The sequence below is a fragment of the Chelonia mydas genome, chromosome 3, assembly GCF_015237465.2.
Source record: "Chelonia mydas isolate rCheMyd1 chromosome 3, rCheMyd1.pri.v2, whole genome shotgun sequence".
Lineage (NCBI taxonomy): Eukaryota > Metazoa > Chordata > Testudines > Cheloniidae > Chelonia > Chelonia mydas.
Genome location: NC_057851.1, coordinates 131,646,604 through 131,666,677, shown reverse-complemented (window position 1 = coordinate 131,666,677; position 20,074 = coordinate 131,646,604). Strand labels below are relative to the sequence as shown.

The 20,074-nt window shown below is 38.7% G+C and overlaps 1 protein-coding gene across 2 annotated transcripts in view; it reads right to left on the bottom strand.

The window, feature by feature from the left end:
* Positions 1-20,074, bottom strand: part of RYR2 (ryanodine receptor 2) — a 699,456-nt gene that overhangs the window by 265,917 nt on the left and 413,465 nt on the right. For both annotated transcript variants that reach the window (XM_043544343.1, XM_043544344.1), the window contains 8 exons: positions 18,362-18,570; positions 15,630-15,804; positions 7,889-8,097; positions 5,819-6,171; positions 4,584-4,698; positions 3,584-3,744; positions 1,810-1,969; positions 1,453-1,539 (listed from right to left, as the gene is read on the bottom strand). In XM_043544343.1, the coding sequence (XP_043400278.1) occupies positions 1,453-1,539; positions 1,810-1,969; positions 3,584-3,744; positions 4,584-4,698; positions 5,819-6,171; positions 7,889-8,097; positions 15,630-15,804; positions 18,362-18,570 (1,469 nt within the window). The remainder of the gene's footprint in view (positions 1-1,452; positions 1,540-1,809; positions 1,970-3,583; positions 3,745-4,583; positions 4,699-5,818; positions 6,172-7,888; positions 8,098-15,629; positions 15,805-18,361; positions 18,571-20,074) is intronic.

Here is a 20,074-nt window from a genome sequence, read left to right as displayed (position 1 = left end):
AAATCACTTCTCAGGACTTGTTGCTGATTGTTAAAGCCAAACCAAGGTCTTAATAAAGGCATTTTGAGCTTCAGAAAAATAGGCACTGAAGACTAGATTCGGCTCTGGTCCTCTATAGATACACAGGGCAGTAAGGCCTCTACTACCCCCTGTCCATGTCCAGCCACCAAGGACATACCCAGATCGTGCCTCTGAGCATGGGACAGGAGAGATAGCAGGGGCTGCCCAACCTATACATCCAACGACAAGCCTATGGGAAGGGAATGGACATGGAGTGGATGAGTCCTTAGTTTGCACAGCAAGCATTACAACTGTTAGAGTAACTGGCTGTGCGGACAGATATGGAGTATGCTACATCGCCAACAGTATTTTATGAAATTACTCCCTGCAACAAAAGAAAAGATGGAAGAAGAATCGTGCCTCTCGAAGCCACAATTGTTCCTGATGCTCCTCCTGAGAAGGCACAGCAACACGCTGCTGCACAGTAAGCCTGGAGACTCAGGCCATGTCTACACTAACACTTATGTCGGCAAAACTTTTGTCGCTCTGGGGTGTGAAAAAAATGCTCTTGCACCGACATAGATTGTTGAGCTGGTTTTATTATGTCAATGGGAGAGCTCCCTCCCATCAGCATAATGCATCTACATGAGCGCTCTTACAGCGGCACAGCTGTATCGGTACAGTGTAAGTGTAGTCATGTAAGTGTAGACATGGCCTCAATCCAGCACTAAATATCCCAAATCATTAAATTCAGCTAATACACACAGTAACTTTTGTGATACAAATCTGTATATAACTATCATAACTGTTCTTTGCTAAAGAATGACAAAATATAACCAGGTTCGGGGAGTGAAATAATGAGAGTTACAGAAATTGACTAAATTTGCAGTAGTGACCGATAAAATGAGCATATAGTCCCTTTCACAATGTGAAGAGTACCTCACACATTCACACTGCAGGAACGTGTGATTTTAGAATCTTTTCACAAAAGGGTGAGATTCCTCCCAATGTTCGCATTCATTTTAGCTGTGACTACCTTACATGTTCATACCATAGATGTGATGGCTTCAGAGAAGACATGATATGATCTAATGAATAAATAGTGCATACTTTAAAATTGATCTAGTCATTTTTATTCATTGCATGACATACAGCATGAAGGGTGACAAGCATAAGAAATAAATATTGCATTTACAGTTTGGAAATATTTAAGTTCTCAGATGCAACCTTAACAAAATTGTTTTATTCTGTGCCATAAGATCAAATTTCCAAGCCTACTTGCAGGCAAGAACCAAAATATGTGCCTTACAAAATGCTATACTAAACAATTGCACCAACAAAAATATCCCCAACACCGGGAACATACTGAATTCAACAAAATAGCAACAACTGGATATTATCTGATATAACAATTAAACTTATAGAGAAACGAATAAGTATGGCCTTATTTACCTTTATCCTTCCCAACTCAAACTGGAAAACATTGGGGCTTGTAGCTTGTGCAAATACTGCAGGAAATAACTTAGTACTTGGTTCAACCTAAATCACAAACAGAAATACACAGTGACTGAAGATAGCAAAACACCATCAATGCTAGGAAACCTATCACTTGTGTCAACTGCTTATAGGTACAAACTACTGCGTGAAACTCTAGAAGATCATAATTGGGGTTCAGAAGAGAGAGAAGATTACAATCGCATCAGAGGCAATCTCTTTTCCTTTCATTTCTATTAATAAATAAGGCTAGTAAAATTCAATCTACTAGCTTTTCTCATCTGGATGAGGTGACAAAACCAAATAAATATATACCTGATAATAGGTGCTCAGTTCCTTGCCATTAGCAGTGAAGGTTAGCAGACCACTGGCAGCATCGACCACGCAACCAATCTCTAGTCCATTGTTGTTGCGTCCTTGTCCAGGGCTCATGCTCTCTCCAGCGCACACCATATAGCAGTTGCTGCGTTTGATACTGAATTTCAAGAGATACATTTGTGGCTAGCAGGTGAGCTTGTATGGGAAGGTATTGTTGTAGTCTGTTTATTCAAATTAAATTACGCTGTTGCAACCATCAGGCTACTGCTGAAACTGGAATGTTCTATTAACGCCATGGTTGAAATCCTGGCCTTATTCATAGCAAAACTCCCACCGATGGCAATGAAGCCAGAATTTCACACCATGGATTTTCCAAAGTTCCGTAAAGATGGAAGAATTATTTCTGACAAAACAAGAACCAGCCCAAACCTTTACATGAACCAGACAAAAGAGATTCCAGGAGTTAACATTTTAAATCATTTATTTTTATGCATCCCTGAACTTACAGATTCTGACCTGCACCATAAGCAGAAATGCCGTGAAAGCATAAGAACAGCCAGCCTAATTCTGGCCTGACTAGAAGCAGGACATACCACAATTCTAACAAGAGACTGTTCTCACTTGATTTTGCAGACTGAAGATTTTGCAGGCTCGGGGCCTGAATGACTGAAATGGCACACAAAGGCGGTACTGCTTCTATTTTTCAATATACATAATTTTGATCAGGCAATTATTCCACGTATTCTTCGCAGTGGAGATACAAACAGGTAAATTATATTAGTGATGAAACTTTACTGCACCTTTACCTGTCATCAGTTATTTTACTTTCAATAACATGGTACTACATCCATGGATCTTGACTTCACGTTTCCAAACAAAAACATAACAGCAGCTATACTGGGTCAGATCATTGGTCCATCCAGTGGTTCTAAACCTTTTCCGACAACTGTACCCCTTTCAGGAGTCTGATCTGTCTTGCGTATCCCCAAGTTTCCCCTCACCTAAAAACTACGTACTTACAAAATCAGACATAAAAATACAGAAGGGTCACAGCACACTATTACTGAAAAATTGTTTACTTTCTCCTTTTTATCATATAATTATAAAATAAATCAATTGGAATATAAGCGTTGTACTTACATTTCAGTATATAGCGCAGTATTAACAAGTAATTGTATGAAATTTTAAGTTGTACTGACTTCGGTAGTGCTTTTTGTGTAACTTAATGTAATACTAGGCAAATATCTAGATGAGTTAATATATGCCCTGGAAGACCTCTGCATACCCCGTTTGACAACCACTGCTCTAGCCCAGTATCCTGTCTTTTGACAGTGGCCAATGCCAGGTGCTTCAGAGAGAATGACCAGAACAGATAATCATCAAGTGACCCATCCCCTGTCATCCACTCCCAGCTTCTGGCAGTCACAGTCTAGAGACATCCAGAGCATGGGGTTGCATCTCTGACCATCTTGGCTAATAGCCATTGATGGACTTATCCTCCACGAATTTATCTAATTCTTTTTTGAACCCAGTTATACTTTTGGCCTTCACAGCATCCCCTGGCAATGAGTTCCACAGATTGACTGTGCATTGTGCGAAAAAGTACTTCCTTTTATTTGTTCCTGCTCCCTATTAATTTCATTGGTTGACCCCTCAACATTTACAGGCCTGATTCTCCTCTGTAATACCCATTTTATACCAGGTGCTAGATGTTTAAAAACATACCAAGTATAAAACAATTCAATTAAAAAGAAAAATAATTGGAACCAACCTCTCATGAACCTTTCCTTTTTCATCCCCTAGTGTCACTGTAACGGTGCGTACTCTGTCCAAGTCAAAGGTCATGTCATATTGATGGAAGTCAGATGTAATCCAGCCCACCCAGACATTAGCAGGTTCTTGCCCAGGAAATATTCTCACTGAGTAATAGTACTGTCAATAAATTAACAATATCGCATGGTGTTAATATCTGGTGTATGTTATAATTTTGATTCAGAATTAATTTGTTGTTTTAAAATCTCATAGTTTATTTTTCACAGTCTAACTGGGATGAATCAGCTTTTGTGAACAGATAGAGTCTTGTTCAAGAGTAATTCATTAGTAGAACAATGGAAGAATGATGATTGCTTTGCACGGACATGTTCTTCAAAAAAGCGGTCTGATTTAAACTGAAAGACGAGGAGGATAAAAAAAGATGCATGCAGAAACATTGGCGGTATGTTCACATTACAGTAGTAGAGGATTAATAGACATACAGATGCATTATTATGCCAGCAAACACTGGAAACACAGTAAACTGAGCAGATTTAAGGGGCTGAGCCTGTCACTGATCCATGCACAAAACTCCCATTACTTTCAATGGGACTTTCACATTTCATACTCTGAATCAGGATCATGTATTTAGTTGTTGACTCTTTAACTCTCTATGTTTGAGTAGCTCTGGGCTTGACTAGCTGTTTCAAAATAGGGCCATATTCTGCCCTTGTTCTGTTGCCCATGGAAGTTCTTTTAAGCACAGATCCAAGCTAAGTTAAGTCTCTTCGAATAGGAGTTGTTTTGGATTTGGGGCTAGGTAGGAGGCAGGTCAAAATGGAATGAGTGTGGTGATCTCAAGTTTTGTTACACAGTACTACTGCAGAAAACTGCATAAAAAATATGGCCTGGAAATAAAAGGGAGAAAAATTGAATGTGTTCACTGAGACTCCTACTAGCAAAAGTAAGCAATTGTTAGAAAAGCAAATAGCAAAAATATGAACACTGCGTTGCCATACCGTAGAAGTATGCATCAAGTAATCATAGTCGTCTCTGTCATCTGCCAGAACATCCTCTGTGAGCCGTGCAGAGTGGCTTGTGCTGTAATCTGGCTTTGTCCTTCTGAGCATAAACCTGTAATACAGCAAAGTACTGAGGACGGAGTAAAATCACAACCTATATCAATTCTGAGCAAATCAATACACACAAACACGCACACGCACACACACACGCACACACACAGGAATTCCGCAAATATAAATTACCCTAAAAGATTTAGTAGTTGGGTCCAGATTGTTATTTATTGTTTACATCAGGTATGGGTAGAATAGGTGCTTTACAGAAGACACAGGGTAAAATTTTCAAACTTGCCTAAGTGACTTAGAAGCTTAAATCCTATTCTCAAAAGTCATTTAGGAGCCTAAGTTCCATTGACTTGAAATGAGTGTTTGTCTCTTAAGTACTTATGTCACTTATAAAAATGGACTTAGGCTCCTAAGTCAGTATGGAGCTTTTGAAAATTTTATCCACTGCCCCTGTTCTAAAACTTTACAATTTAACGTAACACAACATGCTAGGGGGCGAGCAAAAGTAGAAAGGGAATGGAAAGATGAAGGTTTCAGTAATATATCTGGACAGTTACTAAGTTTGGGTATGAGTATCTCATGGATCAGATGGGGAAGGGGAGGGTTTGTTTGATTACCTCTGAAAACGATAAAGATATAACATAGTGAATATTCTTGCCTCACTTAATTGGGGCACGGAGAAAGACCATGAAAGTTCAGATATTCACCAAAGCTTATCTAAATATCTTTGGCCTTTGCTGGAAGTCTTATAAGCATCATTTTCTGATGAAATTTCCAGTATTTCCTAGTTTTGACAGGATCAGAAAAAACCCTCTGGCACTTTTAGAGTGCCTTTCATCTGAGAATGTCAAAAGACTGCATTTAGCCTCACAATACCCTTAGAGGAAGGCTTCTTTTATAGATTTCTGTTTCTTCTATTTAACAGATGATGAAAGTGAGGTACAGGGAGGTTAAATGATATGATTATTGTTACACAATGATTCAGTGGCAGAGCTGGGAATAGAACCAAGGAGTCCTGTCAGTTTAGCACTAACCACAACTTTACAAACTCTCCACAGAAAACTTTTACGGGTGATATGGAGAGGGATTTAAAATGAATTTTCTAGTAATGTTTAAAGCAAACCCAACCCACCGTATTATGACAAAAACAGATCAAATATGTTACTGACCTTTGTTTAAGACGTGAAGGTTTCTCTTGAGCGTAATCCTTGTGGTTATTGAACTCTTGTTTTGTAGCTTCTTTTTCTTTTTCTGTCCGATCAGGCACTAGGTGACCATGAGCTGTCTTCATCAGAACCTCAAAATCAGAATCAGCATCATAATCCTCCAAGTCGCTTTTTGGGCCAAAAAGACCAGTGCCTGGCAACCCTCCTGCTGATGTTTTGGAGAATACTTCTGCACACTCAATTGGCATGCTCAAGCGAAAAAACATGATGCCTATTTTGCTGTTCTGTGAGCCAAAGGACTTCTGTGTGACCTTCAAACAGGGGGAGCTGTCTACGGTGCCATCTATTCTCATCACCTATCAAATATAAAAGCTCATTTATTATAAAAGTAAATGTCTTCTCCGCCTCCTCCCAAATGTTCCAGTTTGATTTTTAGCATAATATATTTAAAGTATTTAGAGTTACAAAATGATTAAATGTTACAATATGGCTTAGACATTTAATTAAACATCAGCATGCACTATAGCAGCAAGAGCAGGTAAATCCATTGACAAGTGAATGGAATTGCTTCCTTTTAGCACTTATAAACTGGATATACAGTCAAAGACTATCCCCACTATTTTTTGCAATAGTAATCCAACCTTGGTCGGTATGATCCATAATAACTCAAACACAAGGCACAGATATAAGAGAAAGAACAATATTTCTTTTTACCTATGCTTCCTGATATACTTCAGTAGGGACAGAGTTTCTATTTCATTCAAATGTGGCTTTCATGTGGTCTGGTAAAAACTGATTGCAATTTTATAGAGTTATATGTATTTTGAAAATGTATGCATTTGTACAGATTTTTGTTATTGGATAAAACAAACAATCTGCAAACGTCCTATTGTCTATGCACATGGGTCCATATATAAATTGAGTAACAATTTCCGTTGAACACTGAATTTAGAGTATTACATTGAATTTGTGCACGAGAGCATAAAAAGGTGACCGGAATTTTGGTTCCTGTATTTAAATGCCTGTGGAGGACAGTCAGCAACAGTACATGTAGAACTCTGAAGTGTCTTTATATATTACAGTCCATATTTTGAGAGAGAGAAATACTGTTAAGATCGCAAAGGTGAGGTCACAGAAGTTAGGAAAATACCTAATGAGATGACGGTTACCAAGGCAGTCTTAACTCTGCTCCCTTGTGCATATGCCTTATGATACAGGGTAATATTTTCAAAAGAACCTAAGTCATTTAGTACCGTAAGACCCAGATTTTTAAAAGTGTTTAGGTGTTCCTTTGCTCAGCTGACTTAGGAACCTAAGTCCCTTTTGAAAATGAGACTTAGGAGCCTAAGGCTCATTAAAAGTCAATAAGAGACTCCAAAGAGCCTGTGTCACTTTTAAAAATGATATTTAGGAGTCGCAGTGCTGATTAGAGAAAGGTCTACGTACCTCTTAAAAACTGAGCTTAAGTCACTTAGGTGCCTGTGAAAATATTACTCATAATCTTTGACTTTTTTGGGGGGGGGTAGAATCCTTGTCTCATTCAGTGTGGAGTTTGTATAGAGTGCAGTATAAAACTTATGGGACAACAAGATAAAAGCAAGTATTAAAAATTTACCTCACATATGGGGCACTATCTGATCTACACTATTGAATGAAGCAGGAATCTTTACGTTAAAAACAATATAATTAAAGATTGTTTCATAATGTACTCATGCAAAGGGGTAGCATTAAGGTTGCAGAAGCAACCTTAACTCTGGATCTTTCAGGCTTTTGACAGCTCAACTTGGCAAGCTTAACATATTATTTTATTGTTTATTTAGGAGTCTAATACATTCGTACTCTTCCAAGAGATCACTCATTGGCTGACAGAATTCATTATCATGTTCTCATTGAGCTACAATCATTTTCATTACAACTTTACCAGGGTGAGTGAGTGCATGTCAGATGCCAACACTTATATCCATATTCAAAGGGAAGGCTGAACTAGCAAAAGCAGCAAGTTAACTGTAAAGTTCATTTAATTAAAACAAATTCCTGAAAAATTAACAGGAAACCTTAATGTAGAACACAAACCTCAATGTGTTCATGGTTTGGTGGCACTGGGAAAAACTGAGGGAGTCTCTTGCTCAGCCACATGGTAATGTCTCTGTTTGTATTAACAGCAAAGGGTTCATAGCCTTCTTGTAAGCCACAGATAGTAAAATATTTCAGGGAGCTGACATCTTTGCCAAAGTTCATTCTTCCCACTTGAGACAAGCCCAGGCTGCACACAGGTATCAATCCTATCCAAAGAAAGAAAGAAAGAATTTATGCATCCCATATATTACAGAAGTGTTTTCTTGACATAACACAGTCAGAAATGTTTTGGGATAAAAATGCGTGAAACCCAAAAAGTACAAACTCCTGTATAAGGGCGTAGTAGTCTACCTTCCAGGAATCAGCAAGCAGCACATCTCTGTTATTGTTCTGTATACAAGCCTCTCTAAAAGGAGATGCAGCAAGAAATGATATCACATACCAGATAATTCACTGTTCAGAAATATCAGGCAGTGATTGCCATATTGAACATAAGGCCAAATTCTCTGCTGATGACCAGTGCTGCCAGCGCTCATGATTTTACAAGTCTTACAGTATTTGATTTTGCTCATCAAGCTTCAGCTCAGAGTTCTGGGGGTTTGGGTTTTTTTTTAAAAACAAGAACCTCACCTTTCCTTTAAAAAGAATGTTTCTGGCCCTAATGGCTGCAGAGAAAAACTTGAAAACATGTCCCAAAGGTAACCTAAAGGTTTGAAAACCAGACGGGCAAATAAAAAGAACCCACATTTATTTCTTTAAATCTCATTATTTTTATACCAATCTTATGATATTTTGGGGTCAGATTCATGACTTATGAATGCTTAGGGTAGGCAATATTGTACTGTAACTTCCGTGAAGTTGATGGATGGGGTTGTCCCTGTGTAGCATCAGGTGCAAGTCTGGGGCACAACACGAGAACAAGATTGGTCTCTTGGTACTTCACATCTAAGAGAAGACCCTATTCATTAAAGAATGAAATTCACTCCTGTGCTGAGTAAACACAAGACCTATGCACCACTTCAAAAATTACATTAAGACATCTCTGGTTGTTAGGTTCAGTCTGTTATTTTAGAAAATGAAGAAAATGTATTTTCTTTCTCCTGTTCATCCTTCTTGTTCCCCTCTCATCTAACAATACTATTGAAAACTTATTTGACCTGTCTGCTAAAAAAAATAATCTATTAAGTTTAATAAAAGTGTCAAAAAGGTAATTCCCGTATTGCCCGCCAAGAAACGTAAATCTGGATACTCCACTCCATTACGCTGGTAGAGGTGAGTAGAAACTAAGGAAATTGGGGAGGAGAAATGGCAATGGTCAACAGGCAGAGCAGCTGGATCTTCCCGTTCTTTGGGGCCCCTGAAATTAGGGGCTATGCAGGATGGGAAGGAGCAGAGCCTCCATTCATGACATGCTCTGCATACACAAGTAGAAGAATGTCACAGCCAAAAGCCACAGTGGTTAATGCTGTTCTGCATTAACTTCCAGACTTCAAAACTTCCTTTGAATATTTTATTACAGATAAAAAAGGTTCACTGTCATTTACATGTATGTTAAGCACGATAAACATAAGGCCAGAAATTACAAGCCGTAGACTCTAGTCGGTAAGATTAATATCTGAATTTCTATCTTTGTGGCCAGGCTCTTAGTAATGAGACATCAGTTTCACACACAGATAATGAGATTGCTCAGCCACTGTGATTTATGACTACTTTTTATTGCAAATCTATTAAATATCTATTGTTAAAATATTATACAAACCATTTCTCAGCAGAATACGAGAACTAAATGGGAAAAATCATATTAAACAATTTATAACAAGAGGAGTTACATTTGCATAAATCAATATATATTTAAATTAATATTTGCCTCGCAGCTTAACTTACAGGGAAGCTAACATGCATCCTGCAGAGTTCAACGAACCATGAATGATTGCAAATGTTTTTAGGCAAAGCCAAAAATCACAGCTCTGTCTGCAGTAGGATGACAAATCTTGATGCATCACTCAAGAAGAGTTGTTCTTGGGAGCAACTGTCCCTGGGGGCAGCAGTTAGTGTAGTTACAGGAAGGGTGTTCAGAGAAGACAGCATGGACCTCTGTTATGCAACTCATCACTGGCAAGTTTCCACTTTATATATGGCAGGAGAAACCCAACTAGATATAAGTTTATCAGACTTACACCACATGCCTGCCTGCCTAACACCTTGTCTCCCTTTACCCCTGTTTCTTATTGATGTAAAGCACTTTGAGAGTTCTTCAGCATGAAGGTCAACATATGAATGTCAGTCATTCTTGGGTAAAACTGCCCAGCGCTGAGCAGGCATTCAAGAGGAAGAAGGAACAAAAAGCCTCCCTTCCCATTTCTCCCCTTGCAAAAGGGGAAAGCACAACTGCAATTCTTGTGCTAAGGGAGCACAAGGACAGTACAAAAGTAGCTACCGCACAGCAGCATTAATCTTTCCAGAGTGTGTGGTATTATAGCCCTGCCCCACACTCCACAACAACATGCTTGTAAAGAGTGGTGCCAGGATTCTCCTCCCCAGGCACTCTAAGGAAGCAGGCACTGGAGGAAGTGATGTGTCTGAGTGACTCAATGTCTCCTGGAGCTCTCAGTGGAGCAGTACAGCCCTGCACCATCCTCAATATAAAGAAGTCTTCAAGTAGCATTGATATAACATACACCTCGATCCAAATGCCTCTGGAAACAACATACAATATTCCACACCAGCATCCTGATTTCATTTTTTTAAAAATAGCATTATAGATTGAAAACTATGACTGCATGCCATGTTTGTATGAGGAGTTTTGGAACAGTCAGAATGCTACTGAAGTTATTAGTGACAGTACAGATGAAGCATTTAAGAAACTGTAGGTGTATTTCTTTGATGTAGATAGGATTTTGTCTCATAAAGGAAAAAATATATATTTAGAATGAAATTTCAAGAAGTCCCTGTCATCCACTCTGAAGAAAAAGAAGTGAACATGTAAAAAAGAGCTCCAAAATTTACTCAAAAACAGGAAAGTGGAAGAATCAAATGCCATCTACATCAAATTCATGTGAATTTGCAATACAAGAGCAGCTAGTTAAGGTGGGTTTTAGCAAGGGTCAATGTTTCATGTAAGGAAGTGGCAATATTTTTACCAAATTCTGTATCTACAGCTATTGGAGATCCAACTCAGATGAGATAGTCCCTTACTACAGCAATCAGCTCATAAATGAAAGAGCTTAGTTATGCATAATACAGGTAGTGGCAGTTGCTGTGATGAGCAGAAGCAGGCAGGAAAACAGTAGGAGTGTAGAAGCTGAGTATATAATGAAAATGCAGTCCTGCATCTCATCCCCCCTAACAAGAAAGGGAAATGAGTGGTGTACAAGATGACACATATACATTATTAATTCTACTACATGCATGCATGCATGTCTGTCAGATCTGGAGTAGCATTCTCACAGAGGCACGCATTATTAGAAATATAGTACACAGTTGCTTCTCATCACACATTCACTAATATGGTAAAATGAATAGGAATCATAACCTTAGCAGATACCTGTTTTTCAGAGATACCTTAGTACAATAAATACATCTGTAAGTTGTCTTTAAGTTACGCATATTTGACCAAACAGCCAACGTTGCAATGAATTTTGGACTAAATCCTTACCCAGGAAAATTTTTCACTTGACATCAATTGGCTAAATGCAGGAGGTTCTCATTAACTCAGTAACCAGTCAGTGTGACATCCAGATGAAAATCTGTATCATCAGCCCAGTTCCACAGGCACCAGATTAATCACCAACTCATTCTGCAATAGCCAAAATCCCCCAAATACCCCACAGTGGACCAGTATTTGCTGTGGTGCCTCATAAATTGAGTGAAAATGGTTGAAGATGCCTGTGGCAGCATTAATTTGCTCCATAGGTCAAATCCTGCCTTGACTTACATGCAATGCAACCACATCAAAGTAGATGCAGTTGCACAGGGCATGAGTCAGGGTAGGATTTGCCTCTCCCCTCTCCTGCAGGTTGCTTCTGGCAGATGCATATTGAATAAGGGATTTGATCCTGACTACAACTCCATCCACTTTTTCCACATCCAAGGTGAACCACATAATGCCACCCTTTGCTCAATGCAAAAGGATAAGGGCAGCATAATTTCTGTGTAATTTATACTCTTTTGGAGAAGACGGGGTGCAACTTGTAACCTTTTTGCCACATATACAGTGCAGACATGAAAATCATACTCTGAAGTTGCATTGGTGTAACTGGGGAGGGAATTTGAATCATACTATTTACCTGGCTGAATATTCAGAATTATAATGCATGAATACACCATACCTCCTGCATGAAATCTCTCTTGCACATACATATATAATGTGCAATTATCATTTAATAGTTATGTTTACTACTGACAAGAATGATATCTCACAAGTGGTACCGTCTGTCATAATTCTGTGGAACTCTTTTTGTTGGCAGTAGACCCTAAAATAGGGGCCTGTGAACCTGATTGGTAACTTGGCAGAGAGCCATGTTCCTTTTTCCCTGTTTGTAAATATGTTATAACACTAGCACTGGCTTATAAGTAGGCTGTGTCCTCTAAAGCAGGGCAGATGGCTCTGACAAATTGTTATCTTTTTCCTGAAGTGAAAAGCTTCATTCTGCGGCAACCTAAGTCTCCAACCGCCTGAAGCTGGGAGTGGACAACAGGGGATGGATCAGCCAAAATTTCCCTCTGAAGCATCCAGTACTGGCCACTGTTAACCTCTCAATTACCCTATCAGTTCAATGCTTGCGGTGGAGGGTGGAAGAGATCATTCTTGCCTGCTTTTTGAGGGTAGGTCTACACTACAGCAGGAATTGACACTGAGATCGATCCACCAGTGGTCGATTTAGTGGGTCTAGTGAAGACTTGCCAAACTGACAGCAGATCACTCTCCAGTCGACCCCTGTACTCTACCCCCAACGAGAAGAGTAAGGTAAGTCGACAGGAGATTTTCTCCCGTTGACTCCCCACAGTGTAGACCCTGCTGTAACTCGACCTAAGGTACGCCAACTCCAGCTACGTTATTCACGTAGCTGGAGTTGCGTAACATAGGTCAGCTTACCACGGTAGTGTAGACATAGCCTGAGTTACAGCTGTAAGACCTTGTTCAGTAATAAGGGCTGCGAAGTTCACAGAATTGAGTACACTAGTAGGTGGAAGCAGGAGTCTTCTACTCACACTCACCACACCTTCTTTGAGTGGGGAATGTAAATGAAACCAGGAGCAGCTCTAGGGCAGCACTGACAAAAATGAGCACTTCCTCTTCTTATGGCAGAGCTGAGAAAGCTGATGCAGGAGTAGTCATTTAACCTTCATCAGTTCTACTAACTCTACATCCTACTAAAACAGAGACCAAAGAAAGTACAATGTAACCTGTTATTAAAAGCTATAATTTTGAAAGCACAGTAACATACTCTAAGAGATGTATGCTAATCAGTCAATGTAAGCATCCTTAGCATGTAGAGACACATGCCATTTCAACTGACAAATGCACACGCGACAATGTGCTATTGCTCAATTACATCAACTTACTTACACTCTGTGAATATGGCACAGAAAATATTTAGAGTGGGGATGAATGCACACCACAGCAGACTAGAAAACTGAAGCTTTTTTTTTTAATTAAGAGAGAGAAATAAGAATTTATTTTCATGACCCCAGAAAAGTGCTGTTATATTCAGCATTGTGTAGCACGGGGACAAGGCCCAAAAAGGAAAACCAGTGTCCCATGACATGAATATGGGACAGGCAGCAGGGAAGTCATAGAAAGAGGATTTGATTCAAAGCCAACTCAAGTGAATGGAAAGACTCCCAGTGGTTAACTGGTCTTTTGATTAGACACCTTCTGCATTCTATGAACTGCTCCACAACACTTCGATGACAATGTGGAGAGGAACTTGTGTACAGGATAGGGACTCTCTCTTCTATATATGTTTCTATTACAATGGGATCACACTCAGTGCTCTATAAATAATTAATATCAGGCAAGGCTTGAGGAAGCCCATTGTCTCTTGTATGTCTGCAGAAACATCTCTCAGAGTTGTTTCAATGCCTTTTTGAAACTGGAAGCACAAATTGCGTCACATAATACTGCAAATGCAGACAGAATGAAGCAACTTTGTGTTCTACATTGAATATTTTGAGGGTGAAATTGTACTGGGCAATACAATCATGTTTCTAGCAAGCCATTTAGAGATTATTTACCAATATATATATCATTCAGAAAAACAGAATGCAAACTTTCAAAATATGCAGTGAACAAACACAAATCTCCATTAACAGGGACCTGTCATGTCTGAGAGATTTAAAATTCCATCTAGCACTTTAATTTTTGTTTGTGGGTGTGTGGATTTTTCTGAGCACCACACTAAATTATTCAGAAACACTTTTATCAGACATTTGCAGCCCTACAGTGGTTCTGCAACTGTAGCTATTAAAATCAATTCTTAATTCTACATCCTGTCACTAAAGCAAACTTGAGAATTAGGCCTAATCCAAAGCCCACCAAAGTCAATGGAAAAACTTTTCACTGTAAAAATCAAAATCAGCGCTCATCTTCTTTGCACCAACATTTAATTTACCTTCATTTTTCTTTTGAGGGCCTGAAGATAAACCTCAGAAACAACCCCCCCAAGTGTAAATATTGTTACACCCAACAGTGGTTTGATTACTTATGGGAGTGCTAACAGTCTGCAGCCAATTGCCTAGAAATGGGACAGCAAGATGCACTGTTTATCTGCGGTACAACAGTGTAACGGCACAAGACATGACTATTTGAGAGCTGTCTTATACAAGAATGCCCGAACAGTATTGCTGCAGTGAGTGGAGGTACTTGAAGTGTAGATCTCTTCGTATACAAGAAAAGGTGCAATTTTGGAACCTCTTCCTGCCCTTTGTACAAAACTGATTAGATTTGTTGCCCTTCAGGACAGACTGAAATGTTTATTTATTTACTTACTCAAGCTTTAGATGTGACTGAAAGTTTTCTTTAGCAGTTGTACCTTTCATTGTTGATTGGCTTCTCCCAAAACACACAGTCTATTACAAAAACTTTTGCCATGATGCGGTGCAATGGGTATGTGGTGTTTGTTTTGTTTTTATGTTATATTGGCATTGGGATAATTTTTAGCCATTATTTATATTGTAAATGAAAGTTTATGCATACAAACCCCATGGATGGGAAGTGGGTGCACATAAGCCCAATTAGGTGATGGGGGAAAGAAAGGTACACGAAAGCCTGGTTTGATGGGAAATAGAAGCACATAAAACTTCTTTATCAGGAGAAAAAAGAAAAGGAGTACTTGTGGCACCTTAGAGACTAACCAATTTATTTGAGCATAAGCTTTCGTGAGCTACCAGTTCTGAAGAAGTGCCTCAGTACTGTAACAAAATGATGAACCAAGCTGCTCTAACTGAAATACTAGTGCTCAAGATCAGCATCATACAGTAATTGCTATTCTGTTTCCACTGATGTTCACCCTTTTGCCCTATGCAGTTCTCAGCTAAATGAGAGAAAGCAAAGTTACTGTAAAGCAATGCCAAGTAACAAGTATTTTTCTGCCAACCTATGCTGTGCACACGTGACAAAGCTGCATTCTCATCTGCTCGTACACCCACAAAGAGCATGTTAAAAGGATGTCAACCCACAATAGGCACAATCTAGCAACAAAAGCAAGTTAACAGCACAAAGCGTGCAACCACTTACCATCACCAACCTCGAAGTCCTTAAATGCAAGCTCTGAACCTGAGTCATCGAGCAGGATTTCACCATTCAGGGTGAACATCATGGTGTGCTCATTCATGTCAACCATACATCCCACAACATCCCCTGCCAGCCAAGAGCGGCCAAAATGCTCATTACCCTGGTGCCACCGCTGGGCCTGAAAAGGATTTCAGAGAAGGATAAAAACAATGAGAGTATTTCCCTCCCCCTCAGTGATATGACTAATAATCATCCCCCTCAATTAACACGGCACTAGAATTAATACTTTTACAGCAACTCATTCTGAAACAATGCTCATGAGTATCACAATTACACTTTGAGAGTGGCAATCCTACAATTAATTTTGTTGAACATCAGCATTGTAAAATGAGGCCCAGTGAATAGATGAGTTAAATTGATATTTCAGCATATTAGTAACACATGTAAGAGCATATTTTATTTTTATTTGGAAGATCTACAAAAGGTTTGTCATGAAAATAATATGGTCTCAATTGCAAAGTTAAATAGCTGCTTTATAGTATTTTTTAAATTACTTCCATGCAATTGTTTGGCCTCTAAATTTTATGCTTCCAAGCAATCTTCAAAAATATGTTATTCTTAATGCATTTATTTAGATTTATGCAACATGCCTGCCATGCTCTCTATCGGCCTGAACATGCTGAGAAATTCTTGGTGCTGAGCAATTCTTGGAAGTGATGAGCACCCTCAGTTCCCACTTGTTTCTATAGAAGTAGTTGAGGGCATTCATTACCTCAAAGAGTGGCTCAGCACCTTGCATGACTGACCTCTAGAGGAATAAATATTGCAGGTTTGGATGGATGCCTGTTGTGGAGTTTGCATAAGAGCAGAATCTAAATAAATACATACAAATTCTTAGAAAATTTACACAAAAAACCCCCACTATCAATATATCTCTTCCTAACACACCCATTCTATCAGGACTAAGTTTCCATCCCTTACTCCCACTCCTCAAAAGCCTGGGAGAACACATGAGCCTTGCAGCATGCCCTGGAAGTCAACAATCTCAAGCTCTCTTTGACCAAGGGGGGAGTGAATTCCAGAACTGAAGAACCTTCATCTAAAATCCCTCCTGTAAACAGCCTCCCAAATAAACTGGAACCTGTTAATTCCAGCACCTCAGCTGATCTCAACTTCTGTGGTACAAGAGGATAGAGCCATTCTTAAAAGATAGTCACAGCTAAAATCCTTAAGAAATGTATCAGTCAAAACCAACATCTTATACAGCACCTGGAAATCAGATGGGAACTGGAATAGAACACACAGCAAAGGTAAAATGTGCTTCCTGCAGGAAATACAACTAAAAAGGGGGATAATGTCCATTACATTAATCTTAGCAAAACAAAAAGTATTACTAAAATCCCAATATTGGGTTACAAATAGACTGAAGGAGTTTTTACCTGAGATTGTATTAGCTTGGAAAACTTGACTGATGACATGGTTTATATCTAAAAGAAGGCAGGGAGTAGCATTCTCACTGCTGCTTTAGGTGTTAGTGATCTTACACAGTTGCAAGGAAAACATCAAGGTCCCAACTCAGGACTTAGCAGGACAATTGATTCTCAGCTTTTTATTGTTATCATTTTCAAATATATTCAGTGCTCATCCTCTGCTAATGATAGGACACTGTGAATGGTTATTTAATTTGATCAGTCATTTAAAAAATTCTGACTTTTCAGTTCAATGTTAAGGCATCTCAATTTGTATCATACAACACTGTCAAATAGAAATGCAATAACAACAATAAAATAGGGCTGAGGTAGGCTTGCTTGACAATCTGCATTTCTGAAATTGAGTTTGTGAAGAGTAATGCTAACTTCTGTCAAGTATTATAACAACAACATAACTGTATTCCAACTCCAGACACAAAACGCAGTTAATATGCATTTTTGTACTAAGACATGAGTCACGACTAGTCTAGATAGCAACTGTTATCATGGCAGAGATTTCACATGCCTTCACACTAAACCGATGTTTTACTGCCACACTTTAATGAGTCATTTGACTCTTGTGAAGGATCAAAAACCAGTGGCATAAAAAAATGTTCTGCTTATCTACATATTACCCATACAACTAGATTTCAGTCTTTCACTGTTTCTTTCATACTGAAGTTAGAGCTAGAACTACCTGCTTTCTCATACTTAATTTGTGCTAAATACTATCAGAAATTTCCATTAAAATTTAGTCTTCATTTTCATAACTTTTACATTCCTATATTCTTAACCAAGTTCAGTCCAATGGAATTACTGCTGACAATGAAAATCACATTCTCTTTCCTATAGCTATTTCCTATCGGGAGAGCACTGCACTAGGATTCAGGAGAAATGGGTTCTAATCTCAGCTCTCCCAATGACTTGATTTAGGGTAAGTTACTTAAGTGCTCTGTGCCTCAAATACACACCCAATTTTATACAGCGTTTTGAGATTTTCAAACGAAAAGAGCTATGAAAGTGCCAAGTGCTCTTACTGTATTTTTGCCAAGTAATACGGTTCTACATTCTAAAATATTATTTTACCTTTCATTTCACCCAGACCCTAAAGAGGATTCTTAATATTTTCAAACACTGAAACAAAAGCTAAGGCAGAGAAGGGCATTAAGCTGAAACAACTAGAATAGGAAGAAAAAATAAGTGATTTTTGTTAACAACTTACTGTCACTACTTACAATCAATCCCATCAAAACAAACTATACAAACCTTGAAGCCATCAAAGACAAAAGCTTGCTCATCTGAGCCAAGTTCCTGGTCTGGCTGGCAGCCTGGCCTGGTCCAGCCAACTCTCATGTCTCCTGCAGTGACAGCCTCAAACTCAAAGTACCATTTTCCAGCCTTTACTGCGTAAGTCTTCTCAGTGCGGAATATCCGGAACCTTTCCATTATCCCAGTGCACATGTCTGACCTTGTAGCTGCAGGGGGAAAAAAAGGCCCTTATGTTTATCTGATAACAAAATGAAAGCAATGAAAATAAACGGAGATTACTGTATAGTATCCATACCTCTCAACCGTATAGAAAAACATTAGGAAGTAGATAATGGGATTTAGCAATGATTTACCATAAGCCATGATGCTGTATAGCCAAGAATTGAAGCCCTGAAAGCTCAGTTAATCCAGTGAGCTAGTAATGCTACCAATGATTGGTAATTAACAAGAAAATATCAGAGACTCAGATTTTAAAGGCCAGACGGTTAACTATGAACATCTACTCTGGCCTCCTTCATAACACAGACTACAGAATTTTTACTCAATATTCCTACTTCAAGCCCATATTATATGGTTGAGATAGATCATATATTTTTGAAAGACATCCCATCTCGATTTAAAGACTTCAAGAGATGGAGTTTACACTACATCCCTAGATAAATTGTTCCAAAGAGTAATTACACCTCACTGTGAAAAAAAAAGTGCTTTATTTTCAGTCTGAATTTTTCTAACTTCAACACCCAGTCTTTGGATCTTATTATGACACTCCTTGCTAAATTAGAGTCCTCTACTATCAGAAATCTTCTTCCCTAGTTGGTACTTAATCTGATATTTGATATGTTAATTAGATAGAGCTTCTTAAATCTCTCAGTGTAACACTGCTGTACAAATATTTATTTACTGTAATGAGTCCTACCCACAGTTATATGTGCATAGCTAAGGGTACTTGGACCATGTTATTTTAGCATCCTTTTTCTGTAGTGGGAGGAGTGGGAAGAAGGAAAGGATACATTTATCTGCATGAGTCTCTAACGCACCAGATGACCACATTTCTGCATTAGAAAAAAATATCACAAGGAGAAAGGGCAGAGGGTTTGAAAAAACAGATGCCCTTTAAAATACAGTGTAGGACAAATAACTGGCATTTCCTATTATAATAAAACTGACTGATCTGAGGTTAAGTGGGTGAGGTCATATCTTTTATTAGACCTACTTCTACTGGTGGGAGAGACAAGCTTTTGTGAATACACAGAGCTCAAGGCTGTAAACTGTTCAAGGATAAAAGAAAAATCAATGTTTTTATGATGCTTGAAATCAGACCCAAAGAGGTATTTAGAAAATATTGCTGAACACTGAAATAACATATACGTTTTCAATTGAATAGACTATCCTTATTCACTTCCCATCTGTCATATATATAAAGGGAAGGGTAAACACCTTTAAAATCTCTCCTGGCCAGAGGAAAAAACCCTTTCACCTGTAAAGGGTTAAGAAGCTAGGATAACCTCGCGGCACCTGACCAAAATGACCAATGAGGAGACAAGATACTTTCAAAGCTGGAAGGGGGGAGAAACAAAGGTTCTCTCTGTCTGTGTGAGGCTTTTGCCGGGAACAGGAAAGGAATGGAGTCTTAGAACTTAGTAAGTAATCTAGCTAGATATGCGTTAGATTCTGTTTTGTTTAAATGGCTGATAAAATAAGTCATGCTGA